General features: G+C 32.6%; 1 protein-coding gene across 3 annotated transcripts in view; it reads right to left on the bottom strand.

Annotated features, from left to right (window-relative positions):
• Positions 1-21,125, bottom strand: part of LOC130900180 (uncharacterized) — a 265,111-nt gene that overhangs the window by 6,409 nt on the left and 237,577 nt on the right. For all 3 annotated transcript variants that reach the window (XM_057810624.1, XM_057810626.1, XM_057810625.1), the window contains exons 5-6: positions 10,768-10,944; positions 2,777-2,980 (exon numbers count right to left, since the gene is read on the bottom strand). In XM_057810624.1, the coding sequence (XP_057666607.1) occupies positions 2,777-2,980; positions 10,768-10,944 (381 nt within the window). The remainder of the gene's footprint in view (positions 1-2,776; positions 2,981-10,767; positions 10,945-21,125) is intronic.

Raw genomic sequence — 21,125 nt, 5'->3', positions numbered from 1 at the left:
ATTTGACAAAAAAAACTATGGGAATCTGTAGCTGTTAGTATAGTAGACAAAGAATTATATTTATTATATTTGTCGATTCTAAAACGTTTTCTATCTACAACGCCTCAAAGGTTGGAAATAAAGTAAATTTTAGTAAATTTTTGGTGAAACTATTCCACTTGTAAGTTTTTGTTATATCTCTTTAACTTTTACATTTCCATAAAAATCATTTTAAGCAAATTTTGTGTACTCAATTAGGTGAAAATTCATATTTTCTATTTATTTGGGGAACAGAACGAATAGAATGGAACATATTTCAGTATGGTTATATTTTAAATATATAAATTTAGGTTTTGTGTATGTTTGAACATAAGCTTTTTTTTATCCAGATCTATTCTACCTACTCTTCTCCTCTTTAGTGGTTTCCAACAGTATTACCGTTTCCTTCCTCATTTTACAGTTCTAGAGTCGCCAGGTTGGAGTGTAGGTGTAATCAAGGACCCAACTGGTGCATCACTACATTATCAACATCATCTTCATCAGCTTGGAGTTAGTTGAAGGTTACAACAGCAAAAAAAAGTTTGAAATAAAATTTTTCAAGGTGTGGAAATAATTTTCTTTAATCAACTGGCAGATAAAAAACCTTAGGGTTAGGTCTCCTCTACTTGCACCCCCGGAATTCTGTTACCTTCTACTTAATGCCCTTAACAGTGTACCAAATTTGATATATTTATGTTAAAGGATTGCAAAGAAATTAATTTTTTCGAAATGTTGGGCCCTACTGTCATATCCTATAACTCCTCAAGTAAGTATAGAGCTAAATTTCCCTCCAATCGTTTTGGGCTCCCCTACACGCCTCTGCTCTGTGTCGTTTCTTATACGGGACACCCTGTACATAAGTTTAAGCTATTTTGAATTCATAACTGCTTTGTATTCATTATGTTACCTTCGATTTGCAGTTAATGCGAATCTTATTATCCTTTCAAATAAATTAGTAATTTGTCGAAACTTTTTTTATTCTATAGAGAAATTCATATTAATTTGAGGAATAGTGTTCGGGTATAGTTTTATTGTTTTTATGGATTTAATTATTTTGATGGTGTTTCCCGCTGTTTCATCTCTTTTTGAAAATTTAATTTCTTTTGATTTAAAATATGGTGGCGTCTAATTTAATATTATCTGTTCACTCCAACTGTGTACTAGTTATATGTTAGTGCGACATAATTTAATCGATCATTCTACTTTTTCTGACTTTTCGGCCAAAACGCGCAAAACGGCGTATCGGAAATTTCGGCCGATTCTTCCACAGCAATTTCAATGTGATGAGAGTGCTGTTTTTCTCGTATTAGTATTTTTGTAGTATTGTGTATCATATTTTGGCTGAATCTCCCATGCCACTTCACGATCTGGTTGGCCAATTCCCGAAATCAAGAAAAGATCGGACATTAGCCAGCCAATTTACAGTGTTCTTAGCCATTCCTCGAATTGGGCGTAACGTATATGTATATGTTACCAACAAATCATGTAATTCAGGCATTCTATGAAATGTCTGGCATTACATGATATTCCGTAGTGAACTTAGATCGTGTATATAATATTCATATTAACTACGTGAGTTTGTATTAAGATACTTTATCCTCTGACGTATTAAATATTCATGGAGTGGAAAAGCTTATTGCGCCTATGATTGAAAACGAGTCACAAGTGATATATTATTGCTCGATTGAAGATTTTTTTGATATTGTGTATGTCATATTTCTATTGGTCATGGTGGCAGTGATAGAATGTTAACAGAAATGCATCGTCGCTATAAAAAGTTAGGTTAGGTTGAGTTAGAAAAAAAATGCAATTATTTCTAAATTTGTGTGAATTATACCAACAGAAGAGAAGTGGTAAAAGAAAAGGACTTGTTGTGAAACCCATTTTATTACAAAACTTGAATTCTTTTAATACAAACTCACGTAGTTAATATGAATATTATATACGTGACCTAAGTTCACTCCGGAATTTCATCTAATGCCTAGACATTTCATAGAATGCCTAGTCGAACCATGGAATGAATGCTCGATTCCATACTTCTCCTAAAAAGACCCGAATTTTATAGAATGCCTGAATTACATGATTTGTCGATAACATATACACTTAAACTGAGGCCAAATACCAGTTTCTGAGAGGAGTGTCCAGCCGGGGACGTTTCATATTTATGAAGTAGTTGAAATTATCAAAAAAAGTAATAGAACAATTTCAATGATTTCAAATAAACTAAATATTCGAATCTTATACGAAATACATAACTTCAACTTTATCAATAAAGTATGCAAAAAATACAAAATAAATAGTACATATAAAGTAGACATAATAATTTGGGTAATTCATTAACATTCACCTCGAAAATTGAGCAATCAAATGAAAATTCAGACGAAATTCGACATCGACATCGACAAATCAATGAGATATTAGAAAAGCATGAACGTGATATTTTAGATTTAGGAAGTGGTTTCCATCAAATGCAAATGTTGCAGAATCCAATAAAAAAACAACGACGGGATGTTTTTTAGTTTAAAAAACTTTCATTCCACCATTCTTATAGCTATTAATCGATAAATTTTTTTTGGAAAGAACTACATAATATAATTTTAGATAGGTACTAGTTTTCAAACAACATATTCCAAGTTCAGTCTTTTTTAAATTAAGAGTAGTTCTTTCATAAATCGATAAAAGCTAACCGCTTTGTTTAGATTTTGTCACGTTTTGATTTTAATAGTGTATTGATCTTTTATACAGATTTCTAATTCACCTTTCTCAATTTTGGTTTCTCTTTAGCTTTGGCAAGTTCTTCTTCTAAATATGTTCTAACACCAATTTTGCAATCCATCACGCAAGGTGACACAAAGTCTCCTAAGAGATCCTGTAATTGTATATAAGAACATTCTCCATCGTCACTTGTTACTAAGCCCTTATATTCAGGAACATATGGCCGTAATACATCCTTCATAAGGATCTGAAACAGAAAATTAAATCGAATGTCAGTTAAGGTATCTGTTATTAACAATAAATAAGAGAGAATACCTTATAAATATGTACTACTAGCAAATCCGGCGAACTCCGTTTCGCCACCAGATGGCTTCGTTTTATGTAACATTTCGTTTGGTGATTAAAAGATGAAGAAAGTTTTTTTTTTGTTTTATATTTGAAAAGGAAAAAATTTATTTCATTTCACAACAGTAATGAATTCATTTCGATTACAAAAATGAAGTGTTATTTAGTTGAACTTCTCAAAGTAAATGAAAAGTAAGTGAATCCAAAGTAAATAATGAATCGAAGCGTTATACGTGTCCGCAAATTATCCGTTTCATTGAAGTGCCCTTTGGTAAACCAAATTTTTTGTTTTTTGTTCTGACGTTAACACAAACAAAGCGGATGGTTTCCCAACTCGTGAGCACGCAACGTATAACTGCCCATGTGAAAAGCAATGATTTTCTAAATTTATCCCGCAAACACTAACCAATTGGCCTTGCGACTTGTTAATTGTCATTGCGAATGCAAGGCGAACTGGAAATTGCAATCGTTTGAATCCAAACGGAAGATGAGTCGGAATCATTGGTATTCGAGGAATACATACATTTTCACCTGCGTACTTTCCGTTAATAATGGTTGCCTCAATAAAATTCGGCATAAGTCTTTTTACCGAAAGTCGAGTATCGTTGCAAAGTCGCGGTGGATTCAAATTACGCAATATCATAATAACTGTACCAACTTTGAGTTGCAAGTTATGTGGTGGAAATCCTGGTAACTCCAGAGAGTTCAAAAACTCCGTTGGATAATTTACTACATCATCGGGATTTGTTATGGAATCAACGGATTTGTATGTCACCAAATCGCCAGCAATTTTTTATTGAATGGTGAAATTCAGTGCGTGTACATCATTATTCTTTGCGGCAAGAATTGCTCGTTGACTTAACCAAGCATAATTCTGATAATTCTCACTAATGTTTGGGAAAACATTTTCAATAGGAGTTAATTGAGAGTCTACAAATCGGCAAAAGTCGTTGGTAAGAGTAATTAATCCAGATGTCGCATCAACTGGGATTTTTCCATTTCCAACAGCTAACAATTGTTTGGAAAATTGTGCAGCACTTTGATCATTTTGAAGTTGAACTCTAATATTAGTGGTTAGCGATAATGTTTTTACGTTATTCCATAAAGGTGATGCCTTCAGGCAAGCATTCAATTCATCTGCAGGCGTTCCACGGGGATTTACTGGTAACGTCTGCCTGAAATCGCCTGCCAACAATATCATCAAGCCGCCAAAGATTTTATTTCGCCGAAGATCCTTCAGTGTGCAGTTAAGTGCTTCAAGTGATTTCTTATGTGCAATTGTGCACTCATCCCAAACAATGAGCTTGCATTGCATCAACAATTTTCCCATTGCACTGGATCGGGAAATATTGCATGTTGGGGTATCAATTGTGTTTAAATTAAGTGGCAACTTAAGCGCAGAATGTGCAGTACGACCACCATCTAGAAGAGTCGCCGCAATTCCAGATGATGCTAACGCCAAAGCTATGTCACATCTTGATCGACTTAAAATATTGGTTTGTAGTACATGCTATGTATCAGAGATGGCGTTGTATGTGAAAAAAGATTTTCCCGCTTTTCTGTTGAAATTTTTCCTGAATTTTCCTTTGCTATAAACCTTACGGAGCCCGAGACCTTTCCAACGAATGCAAAACCGTGGAAATCGGTTCGTGCGTTCTGGAGTTATAGCGTCAGGAAGGAAAATCCGACTTATTTTTATATAGAAGATGAACATTGTTTAATCTATTCGTTGACTTGAACACAACATGTCGCAGCATTTGATGGTTACATGTCTCATGAAAACAGATAGCGTATGGTTAAGTAGTGAAAGTTCCCAGACGGCTCAAGATGAAATGAAAAGACACTTAGAAAATTGGTCTTGTGTGTAAGTGCGAGTCAGGAATTGGTTTTTCCCCACATATTACATTCATGATCCAATCATGGAAGTTTATAGTGAAAAAGCACGCAGACGGGGTCTTAATAGGTGAATTAACACGGCACAAAAAATTATCCAAAATGATCAGCGGCTAATTTTGTGTACATATCATTTTTGGTGGGTTGAGCAATTCCATTTCTACAGCGTTATTGTTCTGACGGTCAGTAGTGCAAAACTTCATCAATCTTCATTAATCGGTGAAGAAGCAACTATGGAGTGGAAATATTCCAGATCATTAAAAATTTAGGTTACACTATTTGCCGTAAAACTTATAGCGACAATATTTTGGAACTTATGATACATTGTCCTGTTATCAACCATTAACACAGATCTTATTGTGTCACTTCGGGATTACATGGAGGCATCCCAGGTCCATAGCTAGATATATTGCATGCTAACGTCGGGCACCCATACTGCTAAAGCAACGCAGAAATTGTTGCGACTGTTGGAAACCAGTATTTTCCTTCTGTACACCTAGTGTTTTTTATTTTTTTTAACTGCGTTCTGATGAATGTCTAAATAGACTTAAAAAATATGTCAAAAAGGAATAGGCATGTATGCTTCTCCCTTTTGTATTTTCTATCTGGTATTAATAAATATTTCTTCACTGGACTTGAGGTCTTTTTTTATCATGCCTGTATATTTCAAGAGTATTAAGCAGTATTACTATCAAGAAAAAATTCTCTATGGCCAAAAAGTTGATACCCTCTTCTTGATTAATTTCTCATACAAATTTAAAAGAGCTTTCGATACTTTTTCTAATAATTAATACAGTTTCAATATCGAAAACCTCAACTACTGAGTGACAAAAACTCGTCTCGAATGAAGCATATGTCGTAGGTCAGTCAATAGACAATCTAATATCTAATATCCCAGGACAATAAGCAGTTGGCTGATGGCGCGCCACGCATGCCTATTCTCATTTATTGCAACACGTGGAGGCTTGGTGACATTGTTATTTACATTTTATTTTATTTTTAAAACAAGGTTTGTTCCACATTGTTTACCTAACCTAACCAGTCTGAGCATGAGCTTCTAAAATTTTCTTTCTGATGATTAAACAATTCTTACAAGATCTTCTCCATTCTAAAGAGTTTTTGCAAATGACTTTTCAAGTATCGTATCGACTAAACTGATTACAATAATAATATACAAAACTGGACAAGACACTGTATATTAGACAGAAGCGACAGCACGACTGATGAATCTGGAGACAATGAGAGAGAGAGAGAGAGAGAGAGAGAGAGAGAGAGAAACAAACATTGAAATTGAAATTGGCTTCGGTATTGGCTCTTTCGCAAGAAGTATAGGACAGCAGATAAACGCTTGGCCTTTTTCAATAGATATTCTATTATCCGAATTTTAGCTAAAGTCCCAGGAGAATACACAAACGCTTAAAAAATGCACTTTTTAAGACCAAAGTACTTATTTTATAACTGTCAGTTGATAAAGTAAATACAACTGAAACTGAAAATATATAATTCTGAATTCCATGAGCAAATGTTGTCTGAAGTTTGTTTTTAAATAGTGGAACGGCAATATTTAATTGCAACTTATTCTGCAACCATCAACTTTCACCTATCGTATTCTGTAGATCTAGTTTCCGGTGAGAAAACTTTTCGAAGGAAAAAATATCAATTAAATGAGAAGAACATTGTTGAAATAAAAGACTATTTCCAATATAAAGAAAACTATTTCTAAAAAAATAATAGAAAGGCTTGAAAAGTATTGGAATCACTCTAGGAGGTAAGTATCTTGTAGCATAAAATGAAAATCAGCTCAAAAAATGTTTTATTTTGACTAGGTACACGAAATAAATAATGTGTTTTTGTGTCAAAATTCTTATAATTCAGTGATTTTACGTTAAGTATTTCTAAGAGGATATTTTTAAAGTAAGTACAGATTACGTCCAAGATAAGTGACGTCAGTTTAAGGTCTGTTGCTCTGCAAATATCTCACTACGCCGCCTTTAAGTTTCACGTACGAGGATATATTGATATCTAGTTATCCTAGACCAGTTCCATGCATAAACAAAATATTGCGTTACCATAGCAAAGAACAATAACTTATTAGAAGTGTTAGTGTAAAGTTTGACGTCAAAAAAGTAAACCGGAGTTACGCAATAAATTAAAAGAAAAAAGATGTTCACCGAAATTGTGAAAATCGAAAAATTGGAGTATCGAGCAATCATCAAGTACCTGTATTTAAAAGGGTTAAGAGGTAAGCAGATTTTCAAAGATATGCTTAATACGTTTGGTGATCAATATCCTTCGTATGGGACCGTGAAAAATTGGACTGCAAGCTTCAAAAGAGGTAAATTTTCCTTTGAAGATGATGACCGAACGGGAAGGCCAGTTTCTGGGTCAGTTGCCGAAAATATCGATGCAGTTCATGACATGATTTTATCAGACCGTCGAATTGGGCTAAAACGGATATCTGAAGCACTGAATATTTGTTACGAACGCGTTCATCATATAATTCACGACAATTTGGACATGAGAAAAATTGCTGCAAAATGGATCCCCAAATGTTTGAATGTTGACCAAAAGCGTGCAAGGGTAGAAGTATCGCGTTCGATCTGTGCTCAATTTGAAAACGATGTAGACTTCTTAAACCGAATTGTTACAATGGATGAGACTTGGATACATTTCTACGATTCAGAAACAAAGTAACAGTCGATGGAATGGCGACACTCTGGTTCTCCAAGACCTAAGAAGTTTCGTGTCCAAAAATCTGCTGGAAAAATTCTTGCTTAAGTTTTTTGGGATTGCCATGGAGTAATCATGATTGATTTTTTGGATAAGGGTAGAGCAATAACTGGAGATTAATATACGATATTACTGACCACTCTATGGGAAAAAATTAAAGAGAAAAGACGCGGAAAGCTATCCAAAGGTGTTTTGTTCTGGCAAGACAACACTCCTGCACACAAATCTCATGTTGCCATGCAAAAAATTCGTGATATAAGGTTTGAATTACTAGAACACCCCCTTATTCAGCAGATTTGGCTTTGCTCGACTATCATCTCTTTCCTCCAACTGAAAAAAAGTTTAAAAGGTCGTAAATTTTCTTCCAACTAGGAGGTAATAAAAGCCGTGGAGGTCTGGTTTGCAGAGTAAGAAGAAACATTTTTTTCAAAGGTCTAGGGACGTTGCAGGTTCGCTGTAATAAATGTATCCAATTAAGTGGAGAATATGTTGAGTAATGAAATGTTTTGAAATTGAAATTTTATTTGGTTCTATAGTAGGCTAAGAATGTTTCAATATATCCTCGTATGCTACAGTTAAATGGTTAAGTTCATTCCGCAGACATTCACCTACATCACATTTATGGTTACGGTGGAATAAATAATATGGAAATGTTCATATAGAAGGAAGGAGAAAGATGTATAATAAAAAGGATCTTGACAACCGCTTGTCGTGAGGAAAGACTTGATCCTAAAAGTTGAACAGGAAATTCGCATAGAGCACTGACTATCGTTTGTTTTGAAAACTTCAAGAATATGTTACTGAGAAGCGTTTGGAAAATGATAAGTTGAAATAAACTGGTTTAACGGTCAAGCGTTAAAGTTCTTCGATGATAGAATTCCAAAGCTGGTGCACAACTTTAGAAATGTTTTGATTTTAATCGTTGAAAAGTGTGAAATGGTTCATATTTTAATTTTTTATTTGTATATACGTACAAAATGTTATTTCTTCTTCACATATTAAAATAAGAAAAATTATTATACTTCTCCCAATATTAATTGCAGATTATAAAAATCCTTGCCGACAATTTTGTTTGATCTACCATATGCGTAGATACCTCATTTTATAAATTTATTATTTTTATAAATGCTTTTAAAAGTATGTGTATCTTATGGGAGAAAGTATTCGTTAAAAGGCAATCGAATCATTATAATAAATTGGACGGCATTTTACGCCCTTATTTAGACAGATGCACTTAATTGTAGTCTTACTTGGAACTTGAAAAAAAAATCATTATTATACCTCGTTAACTTGCTTCAACTGAATATTAAATTATAAAACGTAAATAGACGAGTAAAATGTACCTGCCTGTAAGGAAGTTTGGTTTAAACAGGGTACCGGACGTGAACTGGGCCTTTTTTGAACCTCATTCTTTTTTTTTTCTGGAAAACAAAATTTCAAAGAAGAAACAATAAAGGAACTAAATTCTTCACAAATAAAACAGAAGGAAAAAACATTTCAATTATGAAGAGTTGTAAAGAGAGTGATACCACATACTCATCTTCTTCTTTTTTCGTTTTCCGTTTTTTCGTAATTCTGATTTTACGTTTGCCCACATTAACTCTATAAGGTTGAATATGCAATAGTAAGGAGATAGTCTGACAGTAAGCATTTCTTTGTTTGTTGGGTCTTTTTCACGATGGCTGACAGGAATAGGAATATTTTTTCAAACATAAATGCTAAAATTTACTATAACTACTATTTGGTATCTTAAGGAGTATCCGCGAGTGGTAGGATGCGTTGTTCATAACGATTACTGACTGGTGGAATGTTAGGTATAAGCTGTTTCTTTTCAAATAATTCTTCTGACATATCTTCATGATAATTATTTTTTAGCAGATATTAATAAAGCATTAGGCACGAAACCATCTATTCCTCCAGCGTGTACTAATATAAAGCATTTCTCTTTAGAACATGGCTCATTCAAACAGCAATTTTTACTCTTATTAACCCAACCGAAATTTACTACATCGTGACTATCAAACCATGTTTCATATAGATAAATTATGTGTCTATTAGAACTTCGTTAGTCTTTTATCTGACGCAAACAATCTTGTTGCCATCGAACTATCCTTGACGATTCGATTCTTGCCATTCGTTTATTCAGTTTTTTTGTGTTTAAAACCACATGCTGATAAAACTTGACGTAATGTTTCTAAACTGGTATAATTGTATTCTGGATAATCTGCTACCTTTTGCTGAATACACACTACTCGGTAAATGGAAAATTTATTTACTCTAGTTAATTCAGCAATTCTTATTATGATTACTTTTTCAGATTGCTGAATATTTTCCTTTTTTTAACCTGCCAATATACTTAAAACAACTTGCTGAATTTATATATCTAAATCTTTATTATTGAATTCATACCTGTCTTTATCCTCACTACACGGTGCAATTTCATTGTCTTCATTCGCCCGTGGTCTAAAGAACGCCATATTTATATTTATTTAAAGAAATTTATGAATTAAATAAGTCTCCTTAGCAGCGCTACAGTTTCGGCCAATAGAAATACATTTATGTTTACGATTCGATGTTTTCATTGGTAAACAGTGGAGATCATGAGTCCCCGTGGACTGACGGTTTGTTAGATGTTACGAAATTTTATAAGGGGAGTAAACATTATTTTTCATTTTTTAATTTGGTACGTAAGTATTTATAAAATATTAATTGTTATTGTCGCGTAACTCTTCTGAAATTGTTATTGGAAGAACTATAAATGTTTACTAAGGATTATTGATGAAAATAACTATTTGTTTGAATATTTTGGGGCTTTGCAAATTATTCATATTTTCAAACGATAAATTCGTTCTTTGAAAAGATCTTCATTGCATTCATTCCATACAATATAGTTAATGAATAGATACAGATCTATTCTCATCCTTAGATTGGTTAAGTAGAATGTTTCAAAATTTAGTAGACGTCACTTTTTAAAATCAAAAAGTAACAATATTTCAATTAGAATACAACATATTGAAGCTTATTTTAAGTAGAGATAATAAATGGTAAACTAAGGTATATTCTTACTTTGAAACATTTTTCTTCTTTAGCACACAATTTTTTCAAAATTGTGCCTTGGTCCGGTCCAGCCTTGAAGTTCCCTTGATGTCCAGCAAGCTGCACCCAAGGATACCTCTGCTTCTTGTAGGTTTGGAAAAACGGTGTCCATTGAACGATATTTCTGAGCTTTCTCCACCCCGAAGGCTGAAAACAAATTTGATATTTAAATCAACTGAAAAATACATTTAGCCGAAATTTTAAAACGAGAACATTGTATAAAAAAAATCAATTTTCCCATAATAATAAACCGAAATTGGAAAAGTTTATTCACTACAATATGGAGGGAACACTTTTGCTCACATTATTAATTCTGTATAATGAATTATACTTATGTCACCTTCACCTTTTTGTACCGACGAAGGTTTTTTCTTTCTAGAATGGCCATAGCATATACCAAATCTCTTTAAAAGGGTGAATGTAATTAGTTTTGTATACAGAATGTTTCGAGACTTGATGCAAAAAATTGTGAGTGAGTAGATGATGTGCAAATACTGTGATATGGGAAAAATTTCCCTCACGGCCTTTATAGTAGCATGCCTTGCGAACTCAGAACTTATATTTAAGCATATTTTGTAAATTACATATATAGTCGAACATTATGAATTTTCAATGGATGATTACGTATGTCCTTGTAGTGTGTTTGCCGAAATAAATAATGAATTTTTTAATCGATTTTTTAACAAAAAGGTACTCTTTCTTTAACTCGATAAAATATATGGTTTAGGAGATATGTAGATTTTTAGATTGTTATACATGCCAAGGAAACCGTTCGCCATAAAAAGACATTCTGAAGAACATTTTCATAAAATGTATTTATTGAAAATACTCACTTTAGTATTGAAACACTCAATCCCGATTTTTTGCGTCAAGTCGCGGAACACCTTGTATAAAACTAACCGTCTTGATTCGAAAGGTTCAAAAAAAGAAAGAACGCTTGCAATTAGGTTTAATATGTTTGAAGATATTTTTATTCCAAATTAGCTTGTTAACGGTAAGCATTTTCAAAATCTAGTCCATTGACTTACTGAAATTTTCATCAGCATTGCAGTCCCTTAAGTGGTCGTCCTTATCAACAACATGCCTTAGAAAAACTTATCTGTGTGCTCCAACTCCAGAAAAGCTTGCTGTCGCCTTTCCCTTATTTCCATAATTGTTAAATTCTGGCTCTTCCAACTCTTTCCTGAATTACATCATATGGCTTCTCAAAAACACCCCACAAACGCCCGTTTTTATTACCATATACAAACGATTATATAGTTTTACATTTAAACTATGATACTTTTCTAAAATCTAATGTTTCTGGTAATTTTTCGACACACTTGGAACAGTACTATAAAATTCGGTAGCTTGGTAACAATATAGGTAAAGGGCAAGTTAAAGAGGAAAGAAGATTTAGTTAAAACTTCTCAAAATGCTATACAGCTTTGATAACAGTGAAATTGATAAAAAACAAATTAAAAAACAAACATCTCATCTCAACTAAACATGAAAAAGCTCAACGATTCAAAAACTGATATGTTTACCCTATATCCCTTTTTTGTATTTTTCCTATTTATGTATGATCTAAAGAAATCAACCTCAGTAACTACTCATTAGTGGATTCCTGATAAATATGTTTACAAATATTTTTACACTTAGAAAAGAGAAAAAGAAAAACTACTCTAGTCATTAATTCATGTTTATACGTTCTTACGACATAAGTACATGTTTGTCATTGAACGTAACTATTCAGTGTGAACTAATAGGCAGTAAACAGGATACTAAAATTGTGACAATTTTTTGAAAGTAATAATAATTATCGTTCAAGTTGACAACTATAAAATTTTCATTCGATGCTCAATTAACAACCTCAAAAGCAACTTTTTATGGTTCTTTAAAAATAACTAAGATAACTTATGTGATACATTTATTAGTAATAAAAATATGAGAAACGTCATCCACAAGTAATAGGAGAATAGGAGAGTTTAGATTTAATTTACGGCCAGTTTCATAATACATTGGTTTTATAATTGACATTTGGCCTAAATGTCAAATGCAAACATATGCTATGTTTTAATTCTAACCTGACACAGGCGTCTTTTTAATAAATTTAAAAAAATAAAAGATTTATTGTTGTATTCGAATACAACAAACCAGCCTACATATGTTTCATAGATCCGCAAAGAGAATTTGACTGGGTTCAGTTAGAGGATGTTGTACATTAACTCTACGACAGACAAGTACCCCATACCTTAATCAAAGTCATAAAGAATCTATACAGCGCGAACAAAATCCAGGCCAAGATCGACGGAGGGCTCATCAAACCAATCCCTGTGGAAAGAGGAATACGACTGAGTGACTCACTGAGTCCACTCCTTTACAACATAATTATGAATGAAATAATAAAGCAAGTACGCAGATTGAACGGATGCAATATTACAATACTATGCTATGCTGACGATACTGTGCTGGTTGCAAAAAAAGAAAACGACCTCCAAAGGCTGCTATATCGCTATAGCAAAATCTCTAAATATTATGGTTTCTGCCTCCAAAACAAAAAGCCTGACAACATCAAAAATACCTCTTAGATGCTACCTGGTCGTAGACGACAAAATAATCGACATAAGGCAAAAATGCAGAGTGGAAAATATTGACGAATAGGTACTGAGCAGAAAGTGCGAATGGGACGAGCACATAAGTGGAATGAGCGAGGAAATAATAGTAAGGGTAGCACGATCACTGGGGAGAAGAAGTGTGGGAAGGCCACGAAAAAGATGAAGTGATAATCTTACCATCAATTGAGGCAATAGGCATGCTGCGAAAAATGAACAGGCAATCTGCCTAAAATGGAGTAGGAAGAAGAAGAAGAGAAGGTTTATGACACAATGTTCAAGCTCATGCCATAAACTGTGTCCGACGCTCGGCTTGGGATTCGTAACAATGTAGCTCGTTAGCCAGGTCCCGTTCGACCAGATAATATTTAATAACAGTGCTTTGAGAAGGCAGTTTGAGGAAAGACACTTTGGAAGACATCTTTTAGTGGGTTACAACGGATATCGCATTGAGTCAGTCACCTCATGATAAAATTGGTAGCCCCTTCTTGAGCGACTGTTACAAATCGATTATGGGACCACTTCACATCAAAGTTAAAGGGCTCTTCAATCCAAAGGAACCTTTAGTTAAAGCGCTTGTTAGAGTGGGATTATGAAAGCGGCTGTTAATATTGCAATTACATATAAAATGTCATATTATTACGAACGCGAAATGGGTCCTTAGGCCGGCCCTATCCAGCTGCTATGGAATTTTCAAACTTCGGCCAAATCGCTCGGTGCCTTTCATCTGAATCTGCTAGCCGAAGCGCCCCGATGTTCCCTTTTTTATTATAGCAAGTGGTTTATTTACAGTATTTTTTCTAAATAGTTTCTAGGAAAGTCTATTTATTCATTTATTTATGTTTCTTTTTGTTCTAGAACTGTATAGAATTTTATTCAGGTATATAAATAAGTTGTGTAAACGTAGTTGGTTTAGTAGTGAAAATAACGAATCAGTAAAAGTAAAAGTAATCGTAGAAATTATTTAAGTGATATTTATAAGTAAATTATTGTATTGTATGTAACGATCGATAAAATGAACGTGAAACACTGCTCACACAGATATGTATCCTATTAATAAAATATTCTTATTCCGCCCTTATTTTTACGTAAATCAGTTAATAGTGATTTTGATATTGCTAACAATAAAATTTCTATTAATACGCTCCTACTAAGGAAAGTCTAATTATTCTTTCTTTGCCAGATGTTGTAATTAAGTTTTTGTTTATCAATGAGAATTGTTGCGCAAATTTTTTGTACGTTTTAATTTTCGTGTAACATCTCGCAGACAGTAGTTTTGCTGATATTGAAACACACAATTTGTAATCACTTAACCTATATCGACATCAGTGGCTGAATACATTTTCTCAATGTTAAAAACAATTAAAACTTTCTTGATCAATTCGATGAAATAAGGAATAATGTACTTTTTGGGAAATGAATGTGTAATTGAATTATTGTAGAGTTACATTGAAAATTGTGAACTATTTGTTCTCTGAAAGCCAATACCTATAACTCAAGCTATTTTCGTTTAATAATAAGTGAGTTGTTTTTTCCATTGTGCCCACGGTGTCTGCGAACTAAACATCTTAAATAGACTCGTTTTAAATCTAATTAGATTTTTGGAACCACTTTCTCTCAAAGTCAAGGGCCGCCATCGGAAAGTAACGCAGTGTTGCCAGTTTCAGAGTTACGAACAAATTACTGAACCTTGATTGGCACATTTCATATTACTCGGTTTGGATATGACCAAAGGAAGATTCACAGTTGGTCATAGAGCCAGATAAAAACTTACCAATTAAAGGGCATTATTGTGACTGAACAGAAAGCAAAGGATAGAACCAAATGGAGACGAAATATTACATCTACACCTGTGGAAGAATTTGTGGATAAGTAAATAATTTCTGTTTTATTGTCATTCTGTTGGAACGTGTATTTTGTTTCATGTATTTAAAAATATATATCAAAAAATTAAGTAATCAGTTTGTATTACACTGTTAATGACTTATTGTTACGAACTCGTCCACTGATATAGACGTGAAGCCGGTCATGTCCTAAGTTAATCGAATATAAAGTTGAGTGAATTTGTCAGTTATTCGTTTCCTGGAGGGTCTGCCTTTCCACATAATGTTTTTTAGTGGCGGCTATTTCTTTGTATTTTTTGTGACCTGTTTACATTACTTTATGACAGTTATTATAGAAACAATTTTTAAAAAGTCTTTTTTGTTTGTTTTCGCAAATTAGGGATTTCCAAGAAATTGAAGATTCTGGGAATTAAGATAGTATATAGAAATATGTTGTCATAGTGTGTTAAGTATTGGCGTATAGTTGAGTGTGTGTTAGAGAATAGTTAGAAGTATAAATAAATACGTAAGTGAGATACACCGTGTCTATGAATTAATCCCACCCGTTTTGTGACCAGAAAATAAATAAGAATATTATTTATTTAACCTGAGTTCCATAAAAAAATGATAAATTCCTTATATTGAGGCTGGAAAGGTGACCATAAATAAATTTAAATCAATATATGTAGAAGTGTCATCACCTTCTTAATCGGAAACAACTATAGCTTGAGAAGACTTGAATATCACTTCATGAGAAGAAGATAAATTTTATGTATTATAGTTATTCACAGTTCTATATAATCAAGGCACGTTAACATAATACTAACATGAATAAGCAGATGCATGAAATAAAAAAGAAAAATATAAACATGTTCTGTAATCAATTCAATGATTTTAGCATCTTCTGTGTGGTTTTTAAAACCCATTATCTTTTTCAAAATATTTACAAATCATGTTTCACCATTATACACTTCGTAAATATTGTGAGGATTGAAAAATATAACCTATCTATATTCGAAAACAATGTGAAATAATAGTCTCGGCGGTATCTGCGGTTTTTCAGTTTTTTTTAATACGTAAGCGGAAACTGAATATGATGTTATTACAGACGTTGTTAATGATAACATATGGTGGCATTATTTTATAAAATCATCGTGAATGATACTTGATAAGATTGAATAGGAAATCTGTGTGAATAGAGAATCAATGATTTCATTTGTAGTTTAAACATAGGTGAAGGCCCATTTCGTATATTTATATAAAAAACTAGAGTAATATGGCCTTAGGAGAACGAAAATATTATAATGTCCAATCAAAAAGGGTTTTCGTAGTTGAAGAAGTAAAACTGACAACTAAAGCATTACTAATTGATCAAAAATGAAGACGACGGTTCCCACTTTGGTTTTGAGATATGGCAGCACTGATATGAATATGTAGAATCTGTAATTGGCGTCATAAAGTTTGAAATTTTTGACAGTGAGCATAATCAGAACGTGTTTTCATAAGAGTGCTATTTTAGTTGTTTACAGATACTTGAAAAATTAATCTTTGTCAAAAAATGATATTAAATCACGAAAATTTTAGTGTGATGATTTTCTATGATTTTCGACGCTTGTCGATCAACTCGCTTTTCGATTTTTGGTGATGAAGCACCACCTCGAGCCAACGTATTTCACTGTTTTTCCGAATTCAATCGTAGTGACTCGCTACAGGATGAATTCCGTGAAGGTCGTCTAAAATCGACTGATGTGTCAGACAACTATGCGTAAACTGATGCTGCAAAACCGTCATGTGACATACCGTGAGACTGAGGCATACTTGGAAATTAGTTCCACTCTCATACATTCAATATTGTTTGCATTTGTTCGCATATTTCATCAAACGCTTAAAAAATGCTTCTGTCAATTAGTGAAATGAAATACTGGAAAAATTGATGAAAAAATGAATCATGGATCTATGCATATGAACCCAAAACTAAATATCAATCGACTGCATGGGTCTTTCAAGACGAGTCAAATCCAACAAAAGTTGTTCATACACTAAATACTACGAAGCAAATGGTCGCCTGTTTTTTCGAAATATTTGAATATGTCGCCGTTCTATTAAAGCAACGTAGAACGGTCAATGATGAATGGTACATCAGCATTTGTTTGCCAGTAGTGTTCGAAAAAATCAAGGAAACCAATCATTCTCCAACACGACAATCCGAGCGCTCACACATCAGATCAAACAAAAAAGTTTTTCCTTGTTTGACACCCAATGATTCTTATTCCCGCCGATCAAAAAAAATTCGAGATCAACTTTGTTCGACACCTGAAGATGCAGTTGATGCGTTCAAATTACATGTTTTCGACATTTGGTTCAAACGCATGCAAAAGTTTATTGATCTTGATAGAGAATATTTTGAAAAACAATAAAGCCATATCCAAGTATGAATATTTATTTTCATTTTTCTATGACAAAACTTAAGTAGCAACCTTCGTAATTATATTTTTAGACTTTGACACCACTTGGAAATCTCACATCCTAAAGACGTTCTAAAAGGAACTGCACACGATCAAATTTGTTTATCACACCTAATATTTTCATCGAACAAAAGCACACAAGTACAAACCAATAGATCAAATAAATATTTTTAAACTTGCTGATGAGTGACGTTCGTATGTTGTTATCACCTCTGTTGTTATTAACAATGAGTATTAATGCATATGATGTGTATGAATTTGAGCAGAAAAATACACACACACACACACACACACAAAATAACATGGACCATATTGAGAATAACAGGATTACAAGCAAACTAAACATAAAGTAAATAAAAGAAGAATGTGTCCACAAAGTACAAGAAAGTCTAACGAAAGTGGAAATTCAAAGAATAAATAAAAATGGGATATTATTGACGAAAACATATTATATAGTGGAAAAAAAAAACGATGGAATAGAAAAATTCAAACCGACACAAAGAATAGTTTGACGAGGAGTGCCGCGAAAGTGTAGGACCAGGAACAAATTGGTTGAGATATAGAAGCACAACAGAATTATAAAACTATAAAGAACAAAAGCAATTAAAACATGCAGGAAGGAAAAGGATCAATTGGTAGATAAAATTAAGCAAAAAATAGAGGTTAATAACAGAGATGATAGGAAGTCATTTGTACTTAGGAAAACATAGAACAGAAATGAAAACTACCAATCGAAAATATAACTAGAAAATTAGAAGAAACATTGCGAAAACCTGTACAGAGTAATAGAGGTGAGAGAAAAACTAGGGCACAAGAAGAAATACCAATCGTAAACCTCCCAAGCCGTGCAAAAAACACCGTGACTAGATGAAATAAACGGTTAAGTTTAGATCGTTGTAAATAACGATGAATTTTCATAGGTTATATTGAACTTTTATAGAATTTGTATATTAAAATATGATATGCATAGATTACAATAAGGTTATAATCAGTTTGTTTATTAGTACACTGATCATCTTGAGCAATACATTATATTGTTCCTAAATATAGACGAAAAAATTGAACTAGTTTTGAAACAGTGTTTGAATCAATAATGCTTTTTGTTGTTTCATAAAATTATTATAATCAGTACCTTTAAAATTCTGATTATTCAAAAAAATCTTGAGAGAGACCATTGACACTAAAACTGAATATTTTAACAGTTTGACGTCACCAGACACTAACGTCATAACTGTTGTGATTTTAATCCCTTAAACCCACATCTGATTACGAATTTTATTGCATTGTGCTGAAGATGCCAAGCAATATGTTACAAGTTGTCTAGTTAAAATTTCAATTTTATGAAGCAATATAAATAAATAAGTTTAAAATTTAAAAACAATTTTTGGTTTCTACCTGCACTTATAATATTTTTTTTTTCATTTGATCTAAAGAAACTCACGATTCATTTTATTTTTATCTTCAAAAAATTAATAAAGTTCAATTATTAATGGCATTTGTCTTTTTGAGACTCAGTTATCTTTAGCTCAAGGTTCGAGTATTATTTGATGTATAAAAATTTCCAGCATACTTGCGTATTCACAATAAAATGAACCATTGAACTCTTATTTAATTTATTCTTAATTAAAAAAATTTTGCATTAAGAAAATTTTTATTTAGGTAACAAATGAAGATCAATTATTTATTTAAAAGAATAGTTCTCATTATTTTTGCCGAAAACTAGATGGTTTGAAGTGTACTGTAAAATCGTATCCTTTTGAATAATAGGTCCTTGAAGTGTATCAAATCAGTCCAGAAATTTTAATTCGAGTGTTTTTTTTTCTATTTAGTATAAAGCCACTTGCTAATTTCCCTTTTTTGACGGTTTAGGTGTAAAATTCGATAGTTAACGAGATAATGGAACCTGAAAAATCCTTGTAATTATAGCCTCTGCCCTGACTCCAGAGAAGTATGTTTCCTGCAATACTCGTCGCTGGTTTGACCAATTATTTCATAACTCAGCCAATAATCATGTAGCAAAAACAGGCAAGGTTTTGTGTGATCTTTAGAATTTTGCCCATTAGTTTATTATGAATTTTAATTTATTCAGATAATTTTAGATAATAGGTCCGTGAACTGTGTTAAATCAATTAAAAAATGTGGTTTCTAGTGTTTTTTTTATTTAATATATAGCCACTTGTTAACTTCCATTTTTTTCCTGTTTACCGAATTTTTGTTTTAAAAAAGATTCTTTGCACATGGCTCTTGCTTTTCATTCTTATAGCTTGTTCAACATAAAGATGACATAATTTCTGATTTATCAGGAAAAATTAAAATACCCCATACTTGATTTAAATCTTCTTCACCACGCACACGATCAGCTGTTTCTGTATAAGTGTATATATAAAGTTTTAAAATTCAATGGCAGATTATTTTTATTTTTTCATTTGCAATGTATTAAAAATAGGAAATTGCTAGAAATGGACTAATTATTCATTTTCTAAATATAATATAAAAAAGAAAAATATTGAAAAATTTTCAATATTGCTGATTTTTATTCAGGAAATTTGCAACAACAAATTACTTATCCCGACTTTGTTGAAGGATCACGGCAGCAAACGATACATCATTTTTGCTACATTTGTTGTGAGTCTGTTTCTGAGAACATCACTCGAGTGATGGACACAAATTTGGTAATGACGGCCTCCTGAAAGATTATAATCTTCTTTAAGTAAAAATCTGAAGCAGTTGTCACCTGGCAATAAGTGATTTACACAAGATTTGAATCTACTTTTCAGCTACACCTTATTAAACACTTATCTACAAGCAAAAAATACCCTCGTAACCGCAATATTTTTTGAGAAATCGAACATTTAGAGCCGCAATGTATTTTAAAAAGGGGGTTAAGTACAGAAAAAGTCTGGACAAGAGTTATATAATGTATAATGTAAAAGAGAGAACTCTCCTGTCATGTGGTCTCGCGAATGTAAATAAAACAGACCGGACTTGCATTTGCTTGCAGATACAAAAATCGGATTTAAAAAATACCCTTATGAAACTATCCCGGCTGCAAAAATAATACAAATCATGGAAAAAAATGGTATATGGCATCATTTCCCTCGAATGAGAACACCATAGGAAAATTCATTTAAATGCGAGGTATTATAAGACAATTTATTTATATTTTTGTGTTGTTAATATATCATTCAATGGCCATGAACACTCTGGTAAAACAACTCGCATTTCAATTTTATGGTATTTGGAATAAAGTGTTTCAAAACGTGATTGGTGATTTTTTACAATTTTTCCCATTTCAAACATTATTTTCTCTTAGATTTGATGGCTGAATGTTTTCTCTAAAAAGTCAATTAATTTTCACAAGAGATAGATAAAAAAATCGCACCACTCTCTTAATCCATGATTAGAATTCATTTGTATACTTGTAAAATAAGAAATAACTTCAATCA

Source organism: Diorhabda carinulata, chromosome 12, assembly GCF_026250575.1.
Source record: "Diorhabda carinulata isolate Delta chromosome 12, icDioCari1.1, whole genome shotgun sequence".
Taxonomy (NCBI): Eukaryota; Metazoa; Arthropoda; class Insecta; order Coleoptera; family Chrysomelidae; genus Diorhabda; species Diorhabda carinulata.
Note: the sequence above shows the minus strand (reverse complement) of the source record. Positions and strands in the feature narration are given on the sequence as shown.